This window comes from Sceloporus occidentalis, unplaced genomic scaffold (genome assembly GCF_023333645.1).
Source record: "Sceloporus occidentalis isolate IW3139 unplaced genomic scaffold, rSceOcc1.0.p SCAF_5, whole genome shotgun sequence".
Taxonomy (NCBI): domain Eukaryota; kingdom Metazoa; phylum Chordata; class Lepidosauria; order Squamata; family Phrynosomatidae; genus Sceloporus; species Sceloporus occidentalis.
This window is the reverse complement of record NW_028316985.1, coordinates 118,082,570-118,108,250: the sequence shown is the minus strand read 5'-3', so window position 1 is coordinate 118,108,250 and position 25,681 is coordinate 118,082,570. Positions and strand designations below refer to the sequence as shown.

Sequence of the window (25,681 nt, the reverse complement as noted above, 5' to 3'; positions counted from 1 at the left end):
GGAATACTGTAATTAAAACAAGCCTGACAGGCATGCAATACAAGCCTCAGGCCAAAGCTAAGGAGTCATTTTAGGCAGAGAAGGATTGCACATCTGGGGTAGTTGACTGTATAACTACCATCTGGCTTGGCTTTTTTTCCCTTTGCCACTATGTAGGGAATAAAAATATCATAAGATATCACAAGAATGGTATAAATTGTACTTGTCGGTAAGCAAGCTGAAAATGTTGGTTGGGAGTTGCTGCCACCTACTGAAAGAGATTTATATCTGCTAAGATATTTGCTACCCATGTTACAGATTATGGCTTTTTAGTTAAATGTTGACCTTCCACTGGAAAATTGTGATTTGTCTTTGGGTTGTACCCAGGCGTTTTGTTGAAGAAGCAACAGTGCCACAAATTTTCCTTGTGACAATGATGTCCTGAAGTCTTGAAAAGAGGACAGATAGAGATAGGATGACACAGACATATTTTTTCAGAAATCCCTGGCTTGCACAAAGGGTCTTGGGTCTGAAAAAACCCTGAAGATCACTATTACTTATATTTCCTGGATTCTCTGGAAAGACAAGATCCTGTCGGGCATGTTCCTGGTGGTTCTAGATCGTGTAATAACAAAAATAGAACGTTTTTCCTTTGTAAACATTTTGCTTTCTAGACAGCTGGCTTATATCACACACATGCAGTGACTAAACCTATCAACTTATTCATTATCCCAGACACTGAAGTATGAAAACTTTATCTGGTATTCTAAATCCAGAGAACACTTTGTGATTGTGTGTCTGAATGTCTCATGTGTGGCAAGTTCCTCTTAGGTCAGTATTAAATAGATAATATTGTGTATGTTCTGTACTGCAAGCTTACACAATGTTGGCTTGCAGGAAATTCTTGCTGCGAGTTTTAAGATATGGGCTTGCTTTTGTGGGTTTGGCAAGTTAAAGCACTACTTTGAAAGTCGGTTGACCACAGCAAGCAGATCTGTGTGTGCATTTTATCTGATGTAACATCTCCAGCTGTACACTGTACATCCCGTCACACTTACGAAATTACAGGAAACACAGCTTTTGGAATGTTTTCCCATCATCTGTTAGGTGTAAATATGATAGCTCATCTTTTTTGTAACTAAGGCTTGTCCTGCTATATTCTCACTCTACTGTTTTAATAAAAGTTAACAAATGGAAAGGAAGTCCCCAGTTCCATTCTCCACCCTCATTATGGCTAATGTTCCATTGTGTGATTATGCCAAAGTGTGTGTGTGTGTTGGGGAGGAGCATTGGTATCCAGCTTGCAGTTGAGCAGGGAGATGTGAATAATCCTTGCCATTTTTTTCAGCTTTTGATACACTAAAAAGAAACTCACCTCTAGCGCAGCTGGAGAATTAAGCTCTTTGGGTGTGGGAGTGGATAGGGACAGAGGTATCAAAACCATCTGCTCACTTAGCACCAAAACAAGTCCCTATTGCCATTCTGAAGAAGAATACAGAGATTATTCCTGTAGTTGTGTTGGGCTTCTTCTCTTTCTCCAGTGAGTATGAGGAGAGAATGGTCCAGTGCAAAATACCACAGTTCCATCCCTTACAATCAGAATGCCTACCATTTTTGCTGTCATCTAGGAAGTCAAGACAGAACCCTAGTTTTTAGCTCCAGAAGAAAGAAAGGACAGCAAAGGGCTCTTTCACACTATGGACAAGTAGTTTAGTTGACACTTGTCCGGGACAAGGGAATGGTAGGATTTAGGTGGCCACAAATTTTGATTTGGTTACCAAGGCTACTCAGAATTTGTGGACCCCTGAGAATCCACAAATTTACAATTTATATTTTAAATGTCAGCAGTATTCCTAATGTTGTGAGTGAAAACATACACAGAGATGTGTGAATTTTGTAAATGTGAAACTGCCTGCCTGGGTATTTATTTAAGACATATTTTTCCTGACAAAAATGAATGTAGTGTGTAGTTTCTTTCATTCTTTCTTTAAATAACAAAACAGACTTTTGCTGTGGACTTTTAGCTTCAACTGAATAAAAACAATACTTCCCTCTGCCTTCTCTCAGACATGCAAGCCATTGTTGCCACTTGAAATTGGAAGAACTCCAAGAATGTTATAGCCTTGGGATATTCCCAGATGTTTTCAATTGAGAACCCACTGTCTCCACATACACCATGCCTCTGGAAACATATGTCTAAACCACTTTATCCATTTGTGAGCACGCGCATACACACATGCGCACATTGTTGTCTTAAGGAAGAAATTGAGGCCACTGGGTTTCTTAAGATCAACTCATGTTGTTAAGTTTCTGCATCTTAATTAGCATTCAATAACCATTGAAGCTTATTTCTAAAACTGTCAGTTTAAAATGTTATCAGTTTGTCATTATGGACAACTGATAATGTAACTTGTCTTCCTTTCAATTCATGCTCTTTTTTGCTATGCAAGAAAGAGTATTCTGGCTCAGTGCCACTCAAAGTGCCGGTCCCTGCATTGGTGCCAGTTCCAGAGCCATTGGCTGCTGGTTTCTGGATAGTTTTCAAGAAAGAAAGAAAGGAACAATTGTATCTAGTAGGCACAAATATGGTGCTAGTCCTTGGCATATTGGGTGAAATTAGTGCCAGTCCCTTCCAAACCAGATAGCCTGAAAAGCAAGCTGACTCTCTCTCTCTCTCTCTCTCTCTCTCTCTCTCTCTCTCTGTGACTCTCTCTGTATTATCCTCTAAACTGTAATGAACTATTATTTTTACTTTTCATGGAAGATGTTCCACCCTCTGAAATGAAGGCATTAGGTTGAGGGAGGCTGGCAAAGATTCTCTGTGACCAATGCTTAGTATTTTACTAATAGCCTTTCAAATTTGACGGGCAAAGGAGTTCTGTTCTTTTCCCCATCTTCACCCACTACCATGGGCTGAAGTGAAGAGGCTGTAAATTTATTAATGTTGTTTTTGTGTGCCTTCAAGTTGTTTCCAACTTATGGTGAAACTAAGGCTTTTACTCTTTCATGGGGTTTTCTTGCCAAGATTTGTTCAGAGGAGGTTAGCCGTTGCCTTCTTCTGAGGCTGAGAGCATGTGACATGCGTAAGGTCACCCAATGGGTTTACATATCTGAGTGGCGTTTTGAACCCTGGTCTCCAGACTCATAGTCCAGTGCTCAAACCAGTATACCACACTGGCTCTAAAGTTTGTTAATAATTGCTAACCAAATGCTTAGCATCATGATGAGCTAAATGTGTATGGAATAAAAGCCTATGTGTTTCTTTTCAAGAAGATACTTGATGGAAACCTGACTTGTCACAGATAGTGGGCAGGTTTTGTTCCCATTGAAGCCTTGTCTTCACAGAAATGAACCACAATCACTTGCCTTTATGGGCTTGTACTTTGGGTGTGTGGTTTGAACTGTCTTCTTGCCCTTGTTAACTACAGTAATTAAGATCCAAGTCCGAGAGCTGTATTCTGGTTTGTTTCTTAGTTACATTGGAGAGTAATGCAATCTTACACTTACATGTACTATCGAAGGGCTGTATTTTGGTGTTTTATTCTGTATTGTTTCAATTTTAGTATATGTGCTGCCAAAGCAAGCATTTGGTGTTTTATTCTAATGATCCTGCTAATTGGCTAGAAAGTAGATTTACAGTGAAACATCTGTGGCTATATAAACCCATGCCAAAGATAAACACAGATAATTTCCACTTTCAAAATGAAACTGCTTATGGGAGCCCAAAATCTCCCCTTCTTCAGATCAGTTTCCTACCTTACATTTAATTGTGTCATTAACATGGTTCAGTAGTTTGCATTCTGCTGCATTAAAATAGAGCTGCAATTTATTTTAAGATTAGGTATTTCATATTAGTTTCCAGGAGATTCCAGTTGACATTTATTGCAAACTAATGTACATAGTCACTTTGGAGGTATGCTGTTTAAATGATACACGCATCCTAAGAGGCCAGAAGCTGCGCCAAAGTCGTGCTCCCGTCCAAAGGACGGGAGCACGGCTTCTGGCCTCTTAGGACACATGCATCATTTAAACTGTATAACTCCAAAGTGACCCAAAGCAGCTTTATTTTGGCCTGTCTGTACAGGCTCATAGGGGCTCTCCAGACTGCCCCAAAAGGGTGGGCTGCAGGGACGCTGCAGCAGCCAAACTGTGCGACGTCCCTCTGGACCAAAAAGAACCCCAAAAAAAACGGGATTTTCTTGACGCACACGGGCAACGTCATCAGTGTGCCATTGGCACACTGTGGTGCATCAGTGATGCAAGCACGGCACCTGGAAGTGTGGATGCTGCGCCGCACTTGCATCATGGATGCATGCCCCGTGTGGGCAGGGCTGCGCAGTCATGGTGCCGCCGGCACAAGCTAGGATTCCAGAGCATGCGATTGCTGCATGCTCCAGAAACCTAGAATTGGCACCAGCACGCCGTTTCTTGTCTGTCTGTCTCGGGCGAAAGTATCTTTTATTCTGAAAAGATACACTGTTAATATCTTGGTCCCATTTACTAAAAAATGGATTTTTATATAGAGTCTCTTTTCTAGAGATTGCTTGAGAACTTTGCAACTTGGAAAACATTCTGAAACATGAAGGTACAGTCGGTCCTTCTTATACACAGATTTTTTATACACGGATTCAAGCATACACGGTTTGAAAATATTCCAAAAAAGTATAAATTTACCTTGATTTTCCATTTTTATAAGCGACACCATTTTGCTATGTCATTATATTTAATGGGACTTGAGCATACACGGATTTTGTTATACACGGGGGATCTTGGAACCAATCCCCAGCGTATAACAAGGGTCCACTGTACTTCCTTTGAGATCTAGGATGTCCTTTGTGAGGCCACAAAACCTTTCTTAAGCAGAGAACCCTCTCTCTCTGAAAAAGCTCCCATGCCGTTACATTCGGAAATTTTTTGATGCTGTTAGGTAAAACATGCCAGTTGCAGTCCCAATTACTGCCTGTTTCAAGAAAGTATTGTACAGTAATGGAAAAGTTTGTAATGCTATACTTTTTGGATAACAACAGTTTCCTTCCACAGCATTTCTTTTTCAGTTGCTTTTCAAATTACCCAGTTTCTCTCTTATCTTCCCACTTTCCCTTTTGTCCCCTTTGTCCTCAGCATCAACTGAGTTGCACTTTGCACTCAGTTAATTCAGAAGGGCAGAGAGGAGGTGGTAGAACCTTGCCCTTCCCTGTAAGATCAGGCAAAGCAAAATGGTGCAGTCTTTCCTAACTTGACTGTTCTTCATTAATAACTTTTGTCATCTCGATCATGCTCTGATGTTTCTTGGCCACATGTGTCCTGGTTTCCATCTGTGAAATACTGGAGGGAATGCAGGAGGGTATGAGTTAGCTGGGCCTAAAAATCTGTTATTCATTGGTCTGGTCTGATCTTGGAAGCCAAGTACGCTCAGCCCTGGTTGGGATGGGAGATTACCAATGAATAGCAGATGCTGTAGGCTGTATTTCAGAGGAAGGAACTTCCAAGCCACCTCTGCATATTTCACCATTAAGAAAACCTTATGAAATTCATGGCATTGCCGTAAGTCGACAAGTGATTTGAAGGCACGTACACACGCACTAGCTAGCTGATTCTGTGTATAGAAATAAATGTAAAGGCCTTTTTGTTCCTGTTCATTTTTATGATGTATTGTAAATGGTAACATCTTCATAAAACTTCCATTTCAGAAAATGCAAGTCTTCAAATATGCCAGTTTTCCATTTCTTTCTGCTTGGATTTTGGTAATGCTATTGTCAGCATATTTTCAAACAGTTCCCAGTAGTACCACAAAGTAAACTTACAACTCTGGGAAGAAATTGTTTTAAAAAACAATGAAAAGCACATGATCAAGGGGTATTTAGATTAGCATGATTCAGCAATAAACCTGCATCCTTGCTAAAAATATTATTGTGAGCATTTTATATTTTTATTTTGAAGTTAATAGCTCAGTGGAATCATGATGATTTATATTTAATTCTGAGACTAGCCTTCCTGTTACACTCCAGATGTGTCCGTCAACATGTCTGTGCTGGCTGGGATTATAGTAATAGTAGTAGTAATAATAATAATAATAATAATTATTATTATTATTATTATTTATATCCCACCTCTCCTTGTGGATCAAGGCGGGTAACAACAGAGTAAAATGCAATCATAAAATAAAAACAATTCCCAAATCCCCCCAATCCTCTACCCCTCCCCCTCTACAAATATACAATGCTAAAAACCATAAATAGTAGTTGAATTCTAATATATTTTGAGAACACCTGGTTGCAATAGACTGATATGCACAGTTGAGAGGGAGAGAAAATCTTGACAAAAATAGTATCAACTTGTTAATTTATTCTTCCTTGTCATTCTCCTATGTTAAGCAAACATGTTTGGGGAGTGTAGAGCACTTAATCCCCATTGATAAAAAGAGTTGCCTTGTTTGCATATGATCTCTTCATGGGTGGCACAATCTTATCCAGTATTTTTGGTTTGCCTTTGCAAGGACAGGTTATCCATGTACATAAAACTTCTCCCTATGCTGGACTTAAGCATGCTGATTTGACTGGAATCACTTCAACCTTTCCATCCTTTATTACATGCCCCTATGTTTTACCCTTGGCTTGTCCATGGGTGATAGCAAATTCTGTCATTTTGGACCTGCTCTCAACTAATGCACAAGATCAACTTATTGGCCCCATACAGACAGGCCAAAATAAAGCTGATTCGGCTCACTTTGGGGGTATGCTGTTTCAATGGTGTATGCATCCTAAGAATCCGGAAGCCACGCCAAAGCCACGATCCAGTCCTAAGGACTGGACCACAGCTTTGGCACAGCTTCCGGACTCTTAGGATGCATCCATCATTTAAACAGCATACTTCCAAAGTGAGCCGAATCAGCTTTATTTTGGCAGTCTGTATGGGGCCATAGTGAAGTATATACACTAAGCTATTCACATTGTACAAGTCACTAAGCTGAAGGAATCTTCTTTGATTTTTGCAGATGTTTCATGTAAACATTTGGTGCTTTTCTTTGTTTTTATAGTGATCCAGCTGCTAAAGCTCTGTGGGAGTCTTTAATGAATCTCAAACAGAAAGAAGCTGTGATGGAAGTGAGGAGACACCTAGTGGAAGCAGCAAGCAGAGAAAATTTGCCAATCAAGATGAGCATGGGTAAGCTTTCAAGAGTGCCTGTGTGACCTTGTTGTAATACAGAATATATCAACAACAGCCCCTCCTGATCTGTGTCTGGCCATTTATTGTTTAGATTATTCTCACAGGGTCTAAGATTAATCTTTCTGAAGTCATTTGGCTATTAATGAATCTGATATTGTTGACACTTGGGATGGGCCATGTCTCTGGAAGTTGGTGGTTTAAAATTTTATAATGGTTTCAAGCAGTTTCACTACTGAAGTTGGACCTGCAGACTGATAATGCAGATACATGTATAATGATGCTTCTTCTCTTTTGAGGTTTGAATGACTAACTTAAGGGGAGCTGGGATGCAGAGCCTTGTTCTGTGACTGAATGTAGATATTTCTATAAGAGCATATTGGATGTTACTTTGCTGTGTAGGAACTAGATATTCACATCCCTTCATAAACAACTGCTAAAGGCTTTTTAGCAAATTCATTGCCATGTCAAGATTTAAACTGAGAATATCCACACCTACAGTTTACCCTTCTAGCCACTATGCTAGAGCAGCTCTCATTCCACTGAACACTGTAAACCACTCATATTGGAATGGAGAAAGGGTGGAGATGGTGAGGCTTGTCTTCATACTGAACTGATGGTATTTCCAGACAAACTGTGTACTGTGATGTCCTCATGGCATGCACATAGGTAATACTGGTACCAGACAGATCTAGACAGCAGTGGGCCAAACTTTCTTACAGACTGTTGTTGTTAACTACCTATGAGTCAGTCTTGACCCATGGCGACCCTGCTGATGAGACATCTCCAAGACACCTTGTCCTCCATTGTTCTGCCCTCCTCCGGCAAACTCATACTCATGATTTCTTTAATAGAGTTCATCCATCTATCATGCAGTCTTCCTCTCTTTCTCCTGCCTTCCTATTATTGCTCAGTAGCATTGGTAAGGGCAAGATGTTTGCAATAATCCATCCTGCCAGCATCACTCAGCAAATCTGGCCTGTTCAGGTAAATGTGATGTGGTAACTAAATAATATGAATGGAGCAGTATTGCAGCTGCTTAAAAAGAAACTCCATTCTTTCTTAATTTTGGACTTGTAACACTGTAAAAGCACTTTAAAAAAAACATATTGGAGTTTGCACAACTCCAATAGTAGTGGTTAACTGGAAGTATATGTCCCTCAAAGTAGTCAGTAATTTTTCTGCTGCTTCTGAGAAGGCTGAACACAACTGTAGAGTAACAAACTTTCCAAGGGCATGTTTAGTGACTAGTATTGGCTTTAGGATGTTTAGTATGGGTCTGTTTTGTACCTCCTAAAAGTGATATCTTACTTTCCTCTCCATAGCTACTGTTTGTAAGAAAAAGATTATCATTCTTCAAGTAGTTAGGAAGGACAAAGGACTATTAGAAGGTAATTGTGATTTCAAACATCTTTTAAGCATCCAGCCACTCAAAACCTGAATTTGTATGTTAAGCCAGTGCATGACACAAGGCAGCTTTCTGAGTTCTTCCTTACTGCAGGTGTGGGAACAGAATGAAATTAGATAAGAGGTAGAACTTGTACAATGGATCAAGACCAAATAATTAGGAGGGGAGGAGATCCCGAATGCATTTTAGATATCTGCTAGTGATGGGAGGTAGAGGTGTGTATGAGTGTGTCCTGTCTTTTGTTGTGGAGAAGTAAAGCTCCGGATGTGGATGTTTTTTAAAAAGCAGGATTAATTCTAAGTGGCTTCTGCTGCTATTGAGAATTGTGACTTTGCAGGACAGCATGAACAAACTGAAATCAACAAGGATCCAAAACACACTGCAGAAATAATCCAGTTTGACACTGCTTTAACTGTCCTGGCTCAATGCTAGGGAATTCTGGGAACTGTAGAGACATTTAGCTTTCTCTGTCTGAGAGCTCTAGTGCCACAATAAACTATAATTCTCAAGATTCCCTATTACTGAACCAGAGCAATTAAAGTCATCTCAAGCTGGATTATTTCTGCAGTGTGTTTTGAACCAGAGTTGCTGGGGGAAAAATCCAGAGAATATTCTCCTAGGAATGGTGGTAGGATAAGTTGTATCCCAGCATCTCAATTAGATGTCTAGTATTTCAGACTATCATCAAGATGGGCATAACTTCAAAATAGACAATAGATATCATGTCCACAATATCTGTCCCAGTCTTTGGACTTTTCTGTTCCTTAACTTTTTCTTCTCCACCCCACTACATTTTTTTAACGTCACCTACTGTGATTAAGAGTTTTGGGGAACCTGAAATCTTTGCACATTTTTGTAGCATCTTGACTGGTGCCAATAAAAATACTGCCCTATTGTGATATTTGGGTTCTCTCCCCCCCCCCCCCCCCAATGTATATACTTTATTTTTTTAACTCTGTGAAACCTGGTTTAGACTTTTAAAACTAGTAGCTATATTTATCTCAATGTGTATATGCAAATATTTTACCCTTTAAAAGTAGCTGTGATTATTCAAAAGGCAGTCAGGCTTACTTTTAAGTGCAATCCTCTTACTTTCTCACTTGGTTTCGTCAGTTATAATATTTTAACACACTTGAGAATATTAATTCCCCAAAGAAAGTTCTATTCTGCATGCAGCTTCCCAAAACAAAGAAGTGTTGTTCCTTGAAGCAGAAGTGTTGCTGCTTCTTTTCCTAGTCTCACTTCCTTCTCAGCCTCATTGGTGATCAGATGTGTATCTCGGAATGCTTCTAAAAGTGATAGTCCATGATGCTTTTGTTTGAAGCTTTGCTATTAGCATATTATTTGGCAGCGAAAGCCACTTTGCTACAAATGTCGTTCTGTGGCTTCAGAAATGGCCTGCCTTGCTTGGCAGTTTTAACAGAGGACAGTAAATCTAAACTCAGGCTGAATCCCTTTATTATGTCCTTTTATTGGCATGTTGAATGATGAAAGCTGAAACACCAGGAGGATAACAGAAACTCTCTTCTGCTGCTCTAACCCTCCATTAATGGAAGAAAGCCTCCTTAGTTCTATCCTGGTAAACTATGCAGAATGCAACCTGAAAGACTGAAGCATCTCATTAGGGAGCACAAGGCAGACCTAGCCTGTGGTAACAATATACAGATACAGGAGGCTTTGTAAAAGAGGCTGGGATAAGGCTACTATAAATCCATTAAGTAGCCTGTAACTATCCGACCACAAAACCGAAAAAAAAAGGAAATGGCAGATTTTCTTTGGATAAGGTATGTCTAAACTTTGTCTAGGAACATCCAAGAAATAAGGAAAAGACAGAAATATGAACAGCTTTGGACATTATGAAATGGAGGAGGTGGGATGCACAGGGTACTTGTGCCTCCTGTTTCCCATGTTTTTGTAGTGCTTGAATTGAAGCTTAAATACCTACACATGCATAGCTTATAGTTTATTTAACAATTAGTATATGTGCTGTGGGCACAGTTATCAATAGTACTACATTCATTGTAAAGGGACTTTGAACTTTACAAAGAAGTACTGAGAAGTGTCTCCCCATCATCCCATAATAGCTGAAGTCCTCTGCAGATGAAATAAGTACAAAATAGATGTGGCTCACACAAAATCTTTGTTCTGGGAGTCTCCCCCCCCCCCCCCCCCCGCTATAGTCATTATAAATATTTTAATTTTTTTTTAATGTACTTCTGTATCACCTCCCAGCCAACAAGGACTCCTGAGGCGATGAACAAATAAAAACCAGTTAAAACAGTGCTAGGATTAAGAACATTTTAAAAACACATTAATATAGTTTTAAAAATTCCTAAAAGCAGTCTAAGAACAATCCTAGAATCCATTTTTGAAACAGTTAAAACAGCATCTTCAGACACTGGTTTCAAGCACTGTTTTGACTGCCTGTAGAAGCTTAAAAGAGATGGGGCCAGCCTAACTTCCTTTGGTGGGGAGTTCTATAGTCAAGAGGCTGCTATGATGATATTGATGTTTAAGGTTCTTGGTCAAAGTATGGATTCAATGTGGATGCACATAGTACAGGGATGATGGACTGCATTCTTTCCAGGATAGATTGTCCGGAGCAGCTTGCTAGAATGGTGCAAAGCTGAATCCTGTAATGGACAGTGACAGAACAAAAAAATAAATATACCACCTAGTAGTCTCTGCTAGCTGCTATGCCACTAGGATGGTGAATTTTCTTTAGCCTTTAATATGAACCTTAAAGGAGTGATCCAAAGTGCTGAACCCATCCCCCCAAATAGGTTCAACTCTCTGGATAGTTCCTTTAAAGTTCAGTCTAAAACCAGAGTGGATTCACTGTTTCAACTTATGTGGAAGCCTGCAGCTGGCACTAATCTACCCCTTTCCTCTCTGTCTGCTGCTTTTTTCTTCCATTATCTCTTCTTTACTATCTGGCAGGCTGCTGGAGAGGGGGTAGATCACTCTTAGAGAGTCCTGTGCATGTCTACTGAGAGGTAAGCCTCAGTGCAACAGCTTTCAAGTATTTAAGGCACAGCTCAGTTCTCTGCATTTACATTTAAATATCCTGCTCTCTAAATGTATTTTTTGAAATCTAAGAAAAGTAGCTGAAGTGTAGGTTTATAAATTTGAAAGCTTTTAAATTCCTCTAATCTCAAATAATATATCAAAGGTAAAAGATGGGCTTCTCTGCTTAACCCTAAAGAAAACTACTCCTGTCCCCACCTCAGACTGGGATGTAGCAACAGTCTCTTGCTGTGGATGAAGACAATACAACCTGCATATGTGACCCACATTGCATATTCATGTTTTTGTGGGTTGCTCTCAGATGATGGTCAGTATCTACTTGATGAGCCTTACTCTGCCTAACTTTGACACAGCTTCTAGCTGAATTAAAACATTGCTCCTATGAAGTTTCTAATCTTAATGTTCAGTTGTAAATGAAAAGCTGAAACTGATATGGGGTGCTTTGTTAGATTAGGAATCTGTGCTGACAAATTTGTGATAGTTGCCAGACTTGCATCATTTAGTGTTATCATTTCCCACTTCCCCTTAGAAACTGTTTTTAAAAATCCCTGGAAACACTGTTCTTGTTTTGTTTTGTTTTTTAAATCCAGTATGAAGACATTTACAAGCTTAATAAATTGGTAGTGTGTTGTGTTTGCATATTAAGTGGAGGCTGGCATGTGGCTGTAATATCATTTGGCTGACATTATTTCTTTCAACAAGGGAGCTGGTAGACAATGGCCCTTTTGTCTGTTCATGTGTGCCTTTTGGGATGATGCTGTGTCTCTAAATTCAAGCTTCTTGTTGGAAGCCCAAATATTTTAACTTCAATTCAGAGCCAAGTATTTTGACTTGTCTGGCTGTGGATGTGTTTATTTTAAAACTGAGTTAACTTAGACACAATTAAAGAGAAACAACTGTGTTGATCTTGGTAGAAGATTGCACGTACTGTACATTCAGTATTCAGTGATACTATAATTGCAAAAATACATTTTTGATCCATGTACCAAAGTACAAAGAGTTCTAATGTTTTAGTTATTCTGGTCATAAAATTCCCAATAACCACTTGTAATGGTAGTTTATAAGAGAGATCCTACTATCAGTTCTGGTTTCAGATGTCCATAAGTACACCTGTAATAAGTCATTAAGGTCCTGCCAATAGGCTACATGTGAATTCCAAAACTTTCTGAAGGTTTACAGTCAAGACACACAGTCAGAACATGATGGGACTTTTCTCTGGAATTCGACAATTTCAGAATGCAGATGGAGAAACTGTAATGTATACTCCCCTTATAGAAAAGTTATACCCATCTTTTCTCACACTGATGAAAGGGGATACTCTTCTTTTTCTCCTTCCCTCTTGAGAGGTTGGGAATATTCAGGGAAAAAAAACTTGAGCCATGTTTTAAGACATGAATTGGGAATCAGCCACCTTCGGGCCAAATGTAGCACATTTTCTCTCTGGACTCTTCTTCCAGACCCACCCATTTTTTTCTGCACATCTATTTCTATATGAGCTGAGCAATGTGACTGTGGAAGAACATGTGTGGGGAGGGTAAATTGAAGCTTTTCTCCCTGTAATCTTCCCCCATTCCAGTGGTCATCTGATCTGCTGAAGCAGCTAAAAACAAGGAAGAAGATCTCTTTCTCCTTCCATGGGCAGCTTTCTGTATTTTCATTCTGAGCAACTGGAGAAGGGAACGCTCTTCTCAAAGCTAAGCAGATAAGGCAAGTAAGCTGTCCATAGAGGAGGAGAGATCTCTTATTTTGCATGGAGCGCGAATTCTAATCCTTCCCTCTTGCTGTAATATGGTTGAATCTATATAACCTACCACAAACTCTGGTGTATCATGAGGTTTGGGAAATTAGCCTAACTGAATATGAGCTTCCTTAAACACATGAGGAATTGCCTCTTTTTTCAATATTGCTGAAGAATTGCCCTCTTGCCTTTCCCTTAATGAACAGCTGCTTGGGGTTCTGATTTTTTGGGACCAAGACATAGTGCTCATTCCCAATATTGTGATGACTTGGAGTGTTGTTTAATTTAATTTTAATACTTAATTATAAAACAGTGTGATCTAGATAGATATTTTTGATTCTACAAGGGGTCATGGTTTATATTTATTGCATCGGCCTGGATGATTCTATGACACAAAAATCTGGTCATGCCATGGTGAATGTCATAGTAAGAAACAATATAGGGAAATAAGCACAAGTATTTGTTGTTATTATTGTGGCATTTTGAAAAGTTGTTCTATTTCCACAGTCTCTCTGTGAAACCTGAGAGTTCTGAGAGGAACATAAGGAACTACTTAGTGTTGATTGTCAGCTGAAAGTTGGGGACTTATGCAGTTGAGCACCAACAAAACCTGGACTGAATTTAACATACTTGGCAGGACCTGTATCCTCAGGAAAGAGATCACTTATATAGTTCCTTGAAGTTTACTCCCCTATTAATTGGTCCCTGAGGAGATAATTAAGTAGATATAAGGTCTAGAATGAAAGACTACATCTTTTCAGACACCTTTAGCATTGCTGAACAATCCTTTTTGACACCTCATTCATCTGTAAGGTCTAGGGAAAAGAACCATGGTCTCCTTTGGGATTCTGAATTTTAAAGATATGACATTTTTAGCACTAATCAGTCTACCTTGGAGCATGATGTTTTCTTGTAATGACGTTTGTCCTACAGGAATGTCAGTGCTCCCGTGGAGTTTTAACTTAAGCCTGCTTCACATGAGATCTGTTTCACAGTGACCAGGTATAGTCTACATCGTATCAGGAATGCATGCCTTTTTCAAATACAAATTTGAAAATACACTTCGTCAAGACTACAAAGAGGACCAGGGGCCTGCTATTTTTAAAAAATAGTTCTTTGATGTAAAAAAGGAAGACTTAACTCATTTGAAACACGTGTGTGCTAGTTGCATCTGACTTAAGCCCTGTCATGTATTTGTTTAGGCAAATGGAGATACACATGAACTAGTGGGGACTTGAGTGCACCATGTAAACCTTACCCCTGGACACCCCCATGCACTCAGCAGCATAATTGACATTCATGAGTCAAAAGTGAAGGTCTGAAGAAGGCTTTGTAGCTGAATTTGTTTAAATGTGGTTACAGACTTCCAGTGATGACTGTTGTTGTTGTTGTTGTTGTTATATTTATTTATATCCCATTCTTTCTCCAGAACTGGGACTCAGAGCGCTTCACAACATCAAAAGAACAAGAAAATTAAAAACATATAAAAGTGATAAATTGTTACAATATTAAAATAATTGCTTATTAAAAGAATAAAAATACAGTTAAAAAGTTAAAATTGATTAAATCTCTTTAAATGATACAGCACTCCACGCTGGACCTTTAAAAAAAGGACATTTGATCCTGATAGGGCAAAGCTCCTTGTCTATGAGTTTCATACCCATGTCCAATGGAATAGGGTTACAAATTCTTCTTTACATCTTTGTTTTCAGTGCGTGAAGGCCTAACATTTTTCCAGATACTGGTGGTAGGGCTCACATGCTTGGTTACATCTTTGCCCTTACTCTTAGCTCTCTCTGTATTCAGGTGATGGTTTGAACAGGCCTCAATCTGTGTGCAATTTGTGCTTTGGAATCCATACCCAAATACAATGGATCTTGTAAATGATATATGAAAAGGACAGATTTGCACTCTGTCACACACATACAAAATGGCACATTATATTAATATTTATCTGTTGTTCACTGTCATTTTCTTCAGTCAGACAGTAAGTCCTTGCCCTTAGCAGTTCTTCAGGAGCACTAATTGGGCTTCTAGACCTTCAGGAGGACTAATTAGGCTTTTTGGCTTCACTGAGCCTACAGCCCGGTTACAAAATGAAGATAGTATTATTGGAAACTGTACCAGGAAAGGCTAGAAGTCAAATCTGTGAGGGGAAAAACCCACGCCATTATGATTCTCCCCAGTGAACACTAAGCATGACCGCACAGTGTACCACAAATGCCCTTTCCTTCTAACTACTTGTTTGTTTATTTCATGTCCTTCCTTTTTCTAGTACTGAAGGAGGCTATGGCTAACAACATTTAAATAAACCAGCTACAATCAAAATATATACAAATAAGAAGAAACATGAGCAGCCAATTAGTTAAAAGCCCTTGGACAGCAACGCAAGTGAAATGCCAAAGGCTTGTCTAAATAAAAAGGCGTTGGACAAGTGATAGGAAGTCATCCTTGACAAGGAGTTCCAGAGCCTGGGAGTGGCTGCCGAGGAGACTCTCTCTCATCTCCCCACCAAACATGTTTCTAATAGTGTAGGAATAAAAAAAAAGCTTCCCCCTCATACACAAATCTTAATGCCTAGCCAGGCGTATGTGAGACAATGGCCTGTTACAGATTGCCAAAATAAAGCTGCTTCAGGTCTCTTTGGAGGTATGCTATTTAAATGATGCATGGGTTCTAAGAGTCCGGAGGTCACGCCAAAGCCACACTCCATTCCTAAGCACTAGAGTGCAGCTTTGGTGCAGCTTCTGGATTCTTAGGATGCATGCATCATTTAAACAACATACCTCCAAAGAGACCCAAAGCAGCTTTATTTTGGCAGTCTGTAATAGGCCAATATGTTCTTTCAGACAGCTGGTCCAAAGTAGTACATGGATTTATAGGTCACCAGAACATTGAGTAGTATGTGGAAACACTAATGAGTGAAGCTGTTGTGTTACAGGAGTTGCATATTCTCTGTAATTTGCTCTTAATTAGCAGTCTGATCGTAGCAATCTGAACTAACTGAATACTTTTCAAAACTACCTCTACATACAACATGTAAAGTGTAGCCTAAAGAGGCAGTAACTAAAATATATGTTACTATGACCAAATCTCGCATCTCCAGGAACAAACACAGTTGGCACACTGGCTTCAGCTACAGTGTGCACGCACTGTATGCGGGCTCACCATACGCGGACTTGTGGTCACGTGGATGGCAACCCTAATATGGTGAATGGGATCTTCAGCATAGGTGGAATTTGCCTTATGCAAGGGGGGGGGGTCTGGAATGGATCCCCTGCATAAGGTGAGGGTGCACTATATACAAACACACATCTGGCCACCATTGAAAACTGGGCATTGGCATCAGAGCTGAATCTAGGAGTATACTCAAATTCTCAATTGGTTTGTGACCTGTCCATTACAGGTTGATTCCCTGTTCTGTGAGTTCAAACATGATTGACTGGAAAGCACCTTTTTCTTGTCTTTGGATTAAGTTCTGCCCTCATCCAGTCTCTTTCTAATATCAGATGCCGATTTAGAACTAGAACAGCTTCTTGGAATTAAATATAAAGCAGAAGTAGTGTCAAGTGTTATCAGTGTATTGGTGGCATTGAATACCAAAATTGTGAACAACTTCTCCTAGCAGATTCATTTTCTTGGAAGCTGTACTTGGCACTGGTCTAGCAGGTATAACCTTGCCCTGTGCTTGTCTAGGTATCATGAATACTTTTCCATTTTGTGCAGTCTGGGGATGTGAAAAGATGGAGCCCTAATGGACAACTTAGACTGGGAGTTCTCAACCTGTCCTCTAAGGAGCCCTTAGAGTTTCGTGTGCACTTCCCAGGTGCTCCATGGTCACTGTAGGAAAATGAAAGAAATAAAAATTGAATTGGGGTTCAAAGCTGTATTTGTAGGAGGGCCGCAGTATGGATATTGAAGTCCTCCAGCACTAATCCTCAGGCCACTCCACTAGTTCAGAAAGGCAGTTGATTAGGCAGTGGGAGTGGTAGATACACGGGTGGAATCACTTCTTCTGATACTCCACTTTCAGATACACACTTCCAAAATTGGAAAAAGTAGGATGGCACACATCCACCTCAGAAAAAACTGGGAGGAGAATCTTCCCCCATCTGATCTAACCAGGTCTCTGTATACAGCCAGCTTTGCATGTTCTTCCATTGTTTTGTTTTCCATATTTATTGATAGATTTTAGTTAGAACTAGAATACATTCTGTCACTGTAGAATGAAGCAGTTCTATCATTGTTCCTGGTGATTTATTTCTTCCAAGTGCTCAGAGTGTAGCTGTTTTATTGCTCTTCTTTAGCTTGATTCTGATTTTTTATATTAGCTATTTATAGACTTTACCACTATCTGCTCCTGGTTTTGTTTTTGCAGAGAGAATGGAAGTTCTCCATCTTCTGCTTCTAGTTATGTAGTCTATTTGATTTCTATATTGGTCATCAGGTGATGACTATGTATACAGTTGCCTTTTTGGTTGCTTGAAGAATGTGTCTGCAATGAACAAACTGTTGGCCTAGCAACTTTCAACCAGACATGCTTCCTACCTTGATCCTAGGCCAAATTTTCCTACAGTCTTTGATTTTGGTCTGTTTCCTTCTTTTGCATTCCAACTGTCTACGATTAACAAGAAATTCTGTTTTAGTGTGTGATCAATTTCCTCCTGGACTTCAGCATTCAATTGACCTAAAGATCACTTTAAGTCAGAAATTACTTGAAGGCACAACAACAAAGATATTTTATACTTTATCTACAAATAATGTTTTGAAGGGAAAGAGGAAGATCTGTACACTTATGGTAGTACTCTATGTGTGTGTTTATAAGATAAAAGATTTTAAGTAAATTGCTGTATATCATCACTGCTAAGGTTGAAGGGGGAAGAAAACAGTCAGCACAAAATATAAGGGATGACATTTTCAGATCACCATGTCAATGTACTTGACGCAGCATTAAAGGAAATAAAGCACGACCGGAAGTTCAAATGTTTAGTCTCAAAACACATGTTTTGCTTCTTAATCTTCTTAATCTTTTGTGGGCTCAATGTTGGCCCCTGTTGTCAACTTTTACCCATTCAAAAGTGTTGTCAGTTCGCTGTATGTATTTGGTTGACTTTTTAAGGGACTTGATGTTTCACACTAAATTTTCTTAAAATAACTTGCAGTTTGGATACAAAAGATCAAAGGAACTGTGATTAAAAGGAAAATAGTCCTCATGATATGGGGATGTTAGAAAAATGAAATAAAATACAAAATATGCTTTCTTTTTAGGGAACATGAGAACTTATACAGAACCCACTGATTCAAACGCTTTAAAAGATCCTATAGAGGATTTGTGAAATAACACTAATAATATTTTTTCCCACTTACAGGTCTTTGCATCCAACTCATGATATTGAAATGCTAACATTTATTGTTCTGTTTCTGAAAACTCAGTTTGAGACTGGAGAGGGGAAAAGTATCTTATAAGTTATTAAGTGTTGAGAGTGAATGGGTCGCAGAGACCAAAATTACAAACAAGAAGAGTTTGTAAGAAAGTGACAAAACAAGGCCATAATTATACAGAAGAAGGTATTTAACAAATGAAGAAACTTAGTGTTTGATCTTGCTTAAGTGCTGCTGCTCATGAGAATTTATTGCTTTTGTCTTTTGTATTCTATTGAAAAATGCCTATAATGTATACCAGTAATTATTTTTCTTTTACAGGTAGAGTCACCCCTGAACAACTGAGCTCATATATCCAGCTCTTTAAAAGAAATTTTGAAGCTCTTGAGAACCACTGTGGGCTTCTGCAAATTGCATTGGCTGTTGTACAAACACTAAAACATCCTCAGAGTGCTAAATGGGACAACTTCTTAGCTTTTGAAAGGCTACTTTTGCAGGTACAGTTTGATGTGAACTCTATTGCTTTTTTTTTTTAAGGTAGGAGTAGATAATTCCCAAGGCGCTTTCACTTTTCATCCTATGGTGTTACCTCCCTTCATCTTCTTTCAATACGCTCACAGTGGCTGCTGCCTGGTAGTCTATGATTGCAATTTTTTGTAGCATCTTTGCTACGTTGGACAAATCCATTTGAAATTAATCCATTTTGAAGCTTATTGAACTCAACAGCAGAGTTAAGCATATGCTTAAATCTTTTCTGCTGAAATCAACTGAAGTGGTAATTCCTATGTGAACCCATTTGAATGTAATGGTGTCTTCTTCCTTTATGCAGGCAGAGTCATAGTATTAAAAGTTGCCTAACTAGAAGATACCAATGGTGTAAAAGTATGTTTATACTATTTGCAATATTCTTTGAACAAAGATGAAAGTACAGGTTCAGCACTGCATGAAAAGTCTATTGAAAAAGCAATAGCAGCATGTTGCACTATATTAATCATGTGGAGAAAAGCAGAGAAAGGTCAGAATGTGAAAAACATTTTAAAATATATATTTGGATTGTCAGTTGTTACCAAGCTCTTTCCTAATTATCCATCTCTGGATTTATATCCATTGCCTTCTAGCCTTAAATAGGTTAAAAAATTAAGCCAAAGCAAACTTTCCTTCCCAACATTATAATTGTTTCCTGTATACACATTCATTTTCTCTGGTCAAACAACAATTATTCTGAATTGCCTGATCCATAAGGATCATGTCATTTTCTAAAGTGTGATACACAGCCTTATTTCATGCATGTGGGACAGTGGTTAGAGGGAGTTGAGCCTTAAGGACCCAGGGGGAAATATTATAAACTCAGAGGTCCTCTTTAATTTTCTGAAAATATATGTGAACTTGATGAGAGGACTAAGTAGCTATCCCAGAATTATCCATCTTGAGGAATCCTTCTCTAAATAACAACAGTTTTTATCTCAGCCCTTCTTTTGTTTTCTTTAGTTTATCACATATGTGCCTTGGTTTTTCTTTATAAAAAAACATAAAATAGGACATAGGTGGGGTGCTTATCCCATTTTGATATGGGCCAGGCTCAAACTGCTTAGCTTTAAAGATGGAACTACATCATGTCATTTTAGATCACTTATGGCTCTGGTCATTGCTCTGCTCTGCTCTGCTCTCTCCTCTTTATTTCTGTCATTATTTTTACCACTTTAAAACAATAACTTTATCTTGGTTTTAAAGACATTTTAAAGTGGTTTACAAAAATATATTTTTAATTTTTTTTAAAAAAACATTTAAACAAAGACAACAGGGTTGCATAAAAGTGGCTAAAACTAATTAAGGATTGCATAGTACTTTCTTGATAAGATGTCCCCCCCCCAAACACATACACACCTCTGTCTTACTTGGCTTGAGTTTTGCTCCCATACCCATACCCCTATTCAGCCCATATTAACTCACATGAATTAGATGGGAATGAGAAGTAGGGAAGTGTGTCCTCACCGTACTGATGACACATCATTCTGATGGCATCCTGAATGGCTTCATTGAGGGGTTTCATGTATCAGTCAAAAAACATGAGGAATGAATTAAAACTCTGTGGAATCCTGTGGCACAGTGCTATTTAAATTGCAGGTCCTTGGACTGGTGCCAATCAGAGTCCTCTCTGGTTGACAGAATTTCCAGGAACGAGAAAAAGAGTTATAAGCAATGGAAACAAATACGGTACTTGACTGTGGTACATTGGGGGGAAAATAATTTTTGGGCCTCCACATCAGGCAGCCTGAGAAGCACTGTTTGTTTGTATTTGCCTTCAAGTCATGTGCCAACCTGTGGTGACCCGATGCATTTATTGGGTTTTCTTAGGCAAGGAATACTCAGAGGTGCTTTTTCTAGTACCGTCCTCTGAACAGTGGCATTCCTGCACTGATCGACACCTGGTGCGGGGGGGGGGGGGGGACACTTCTTGGGGAGACTTCCAGTGGGATTTCTGGGGGTGGGGCATCCAGGGAAGGCGTGTATTCCCTCTCCCCAAGCTGGCTCAAGGATAGGACCGTGTGTGAGGGACAGAGCATGTGCTCATGGGAGGACTGGAGCATCACGTAGCCACAGATGATGAAGCGGTGCGCACAGGGAGTATGGAGTGATGCATGCACAGGGAGATGGAGCAGAACAGGGGAACGAAGTGGTACACACACCTGATAGAGCAGGGGGAGTGGTGCATGGGGGGAGACTAGATGTTACCTCTTCTTTTGGGGTGCCACCAGGTGCAGACCGCACCCCCCAGTGATGCGACTACCTCTGAAATGTAGCCTGCAGCACCTGTTATTTTCAGTTTTCCATCCAAGTACTAATCAGGGCTGACCCTGATTAGTTTTCAAGATCAGACAGATATGGTGTCTTTAGGGTATTTAAGCAGGCAGAACTATAGCACAAATTCCATAAAACAGAGTAATAATCTCTCTACCCCTCCTTCTGCAAGTGACTCAATGGGTCATTTGGGTAGGAACGGGGTGGGTGATTGAGGAATTAGGAGACATACCCCACGTTCTCCCCATGACAGAAGTCATTAAGACAGATGAGAAGATAGGTCTGGATTCAAAATAGATTGAAATGACTCCCATCATTTGTGCCATTCACAAATTCTTGGAGTGGTACAGCTGTGGCTACTTCAAATGAGGGTTTATGGCCATCTAATGGTTGGCATGGTGTTTTTGGTCCAGAAACCATGTTTTAGGAATACCAGCTTTTCACAGAAAAGGTTTAAACCTGCCAGCTTCTAATGATATAAATGATTCTTAGGCAATATGCAACATTTACACTGTTGATTGTAAAAGCTTTGTACAATTTTGATTTTGTTATTTGGCTTGTGCATACTAATAGAGACAGACATATAATTAAGTAGAATTAAGTAAAGTGCCACAGGATTATTGTTGTCAAAGGGTATTGTTGTAGAAGAAAATGTCTAGCTGCAGTATTTTTCCTCATATGACCATGGATGGCTGAATTTTCTCAGTGACTGCTATTGAATGGTTCTACTTTTCCTTGTGACATAGTTAACAGTGTCTCTCTGCATCCACTTTTTCACCTGCCCTCACATCTCAATGCCTTATGCTCAAGGCCAGTGATTTGAACAACAGCCTGATAAAACTTTATAATCTTGAATTAAATCTGCAAACCCAAGCAACCCAGCTGTACAATATGAACCAATATATCTTTGCCTTTGTTGAGTTATTGAAAATTTTGAGGATGTGTTTCATCTAGACACCAAACTATCTTTGTACTTCTAGATCTTACTGAGAATCAGAGAGTTTAGAAAATGTGAGTCAGCTTGTATGACAATTCTTTTATTCTTTCAGATAACTTTAATTTTCCATTTACCATTCCAGTTTACCTTCCAGAGTGGTAAAGCCTTTTAAATAGTTGACTAGTTGTAATGATTTGAGCTGGATTTCTGCATATAGCTATGGAACATGATTTCAGCACATAATTGAGATAATGGCTGTTGAAATAGTTGCCTGTACAGTCTTATGTCTTCCAGAGAAAGAAATATGTTTTGTCTAGATAATAAACTCTTGGAAGGTTAGAAACTTTTAAGGTGGTTTCAAAGAGAGAACCTAATTTGGATAAGTGGTTTTACTGAATACATTTAGTCATTTTAATAATTGGTATCACATTTTGAATTTACTATACTCACATTAAGTTGTGCATCATCATCTTATCAGTATGATCTGGTGAACATCTAATTAATTTTTCAAAGATATAGTTAGATTTTTGTGCTTGGAGGCATGCACTAATGCCCTTGAGTACTGCAGATCATATTTTGAAACAGCAGATCTTCCAGAGGAAACAAGAACATGGTTCACATAGTTTGGAGTTGCTGCCTTGCAATGGAGCTCATGTGTTTTTATGCCTCAGAATTGGTTGACATCATTATTCTTTAATAATAAGTTTTGATTGTCATCTTTGGATTTGTAAAACAATTTCAAATGTTCTCTCTTTGACCTGAATGGGAATTGGTTACACTAACTGTCCAATTCAAAATGCATTGGCTGAGATCCTAAGAGCTATTTGAGTCATGCACTGCAGCCTATAGATTCTGTGTAACTTTTGACATTGCTGACCTTCTGATGTATTACATACTGTTCGTTAAACTTCTAGTTTCAAAAGCAGTTTGTCTTGCTGGATGGAGATGTGAGTGGGATGATGCTATTTTAAAGAAAATACTGAAGTTCCCTTTGAGTAAACAGAAATAACTGTAATTTTTTTGGTTTGTTTGTGTTTTGTGCACTTTGGCCATATAATGGGGGCAAGTGTTGCATATCCTATAATCTATGTATTATTTCCTCCACCTCCACCCCCTCCTGTCCTTATGAACTGTAGATAAACACAATTTTAACAAAACAAAAACATCAGTGTTCTTGAAATTTATTGTGCCTTTCCTTTTCTTCAGAAAAAAACTGTCTCCCCCACTCCCCCTAACAAAATAAAATTAAAAAAAAACCACAGACACAATCTTGAGAATTGTGGATTTGTAGAGTTGGGTGTGTGTGTCCATGGATCATTTAATTTGGCACTCTGTTAGTGCAGGAATCACAGATGGCCACCCAGCCAACCAAGAAAGAGATAATACAGTATGCCCGGCAGGCACGCTTTGCACGAATTTCAGCTTATGCTGAAAGCTGCTTGCCATAAAAAGTAATGGCGCGCATGCCAATGGTGTACATGCCACGAGCCCCATTGTTTTAAATGGGGCTTGAGCATCTGCAGAATTTCCCTTATGCAGCGGACTCCAGAACGGATCCCCCACATAAGGGAAGGGCACCCTGTATCATCTTCTGAGCTAGTCCATTCCACTGCCAAACAGATATTACTATCAGGACTGTCTTCCTAGTGTTTGGTCATACTCTCCTTTCCTGTGTTTTGAATCCATTGGTTTCACAAGCTGAGAACAAGCTTTTTCCATTTTCTATGTCATAGCTTCACATACTTGAAGGTGACTATCATATCAACTCACAGGCCTGTTACAGACAGCCAAAATAAAGCTGCTTCGGGTCTCTTTGGAGGTATGCTGTTTAAATGATGCATGCACCCTAAGCATCCGGAAGCTGCACCAAAGCTGCACTCCAGTGCTTAGGGATGGAGTGCAGCTTTGGTGCAACCTCTGGACTCTTAGGACCCAGGCATCATTTAAAGAGCATACCTCCAAAGAGACTCGAAGCAGCTTTATTTTGGCAGTCTGTAACAGGCCTTTTATTTTTTTCAGGCCAAACATACTTCACTCCTTCAGCTATTCCTCAGACAGCTTGATTTCCACACCTTTTATTATCTTAGTTGCTCGCTCTGGACAGATTTTGGCTTGTCAATTTGATTCTAAACTACCTCTCCCAGTATGGTGTCATCTGCATAATGAACATCCGCTGTAATTTTCCATCCAGGTAATTTAAAAAGTTGTTTATCAGCACTAGGCCAGAGCAGAACCCTGTGATACCTTAAGTGTCACCTCTGTGCAAGATGATGAGGAGTCATTAATGAGCATTAATGAGCGTTTTGGATTCATTCTATCAAGTATCGACAAAACTACCTAACAATAGTGTCATCTTGCTTATTTGCAAGAATATTTTGGTGTGGCATGGTTGTTATAAAAAAAAACCTTACTGAAATCAAGGTATGCTGTATCCACAGATAAATTTATAAATTGAGATTATAAAATCTGCATGTTATTTTAGATACAGTTCATTTGGCCCTGGGAGAATTGAATTCACTTATAGTAGGAAGGTTTTCCATACCTCCGCTTCATCTATTTTAGGCTGCAGCCCCCAATTTCATAATTTATTATGTTTTCAAAAGACTGAACACTGTTTTCTTTTGGGAAGATAGAGGAAAAGTACAAGTTGTACTGTCTTCAGTTCCATCTTCTCTCTGTTATCAATCAGCACAGTGGTACATGATTACTTCTTCCCATTGTTCCCATTATATACCTTGTTGACTATGGTGAGGATCAGGTTGGGTTTTTTCCCCTGTAAGACAACATGGTCACCAAGGCAAGTCTGCCCTGTCTGCTAAAAAGCATCTCTCTTTAATTGGCTTGCAAATAATATCTTTCCAAAGTCCACTTTCTGCCTCCATTTGGTTTTTGCAAGCCTCTTCCAATAAGAATCTCTCTGCATCCAGCTCCTCAAACAGGAAGCACAGTTGTGATCAGTATAGGAAGAATACTAGTCACATAGGTCCAAAATCCAGTTTGAGATCACTTTAACTGCCCTGGTTCAGGGCTAGGGAATCCTGGGAATTGTAGCTTGTTGTGACACCAGAACACTCTGGCAGAGAAGGCTAAATGTCTCACACAACTACAGTTCCCAGAATTTCCTAGCACTGAGCCAGGGCAGTTAAAGCAGTCTCAAACTGGATTGTTTCTGCAGTGTGTTTTTGGACCATATTTGCCCTTGCTCCAAATAGGCTTCATTTTCCTCTTAAATGTTTTTAGACATAAC

The 25,681-nt window shown here is 39.3% G+C and overlaps 1 protein-coding gene across 4 annotated transcripts in view; it reads left to right on the top strand.

The window, feature by feature from the left end:
• SCFD2 (sec1 family domain containing 2) overlaps positions 1 to 25,681 on the top strand; it is a 152,649-nt gene that overhangs the window by 15,921 nt on the left and 111,047 nt on the right. For all 4 annotated transcript variants that reach the window (XR_016281296.1, XR_016281295.1, XM_089525227.1 and 1 more), the window contains exons 3-4: positions 7,016 to 7,143; positions 19,020 to 19,195. Coding sequence is in view for 2 of the 4 variants with exons in the window: in XM_089525227.1 (XP_089381353.1) it covers positions 7,016 to 7,143; positions 19,020 to 19,195 (304 nt within the window). In the remaining 2 variants the exon portion in view is untranslated. The remainder of the gene's footprint in view (positions 1 to 7,015; positions 7,144 to 19,019; positions 19,196 to 25,681) is intronic.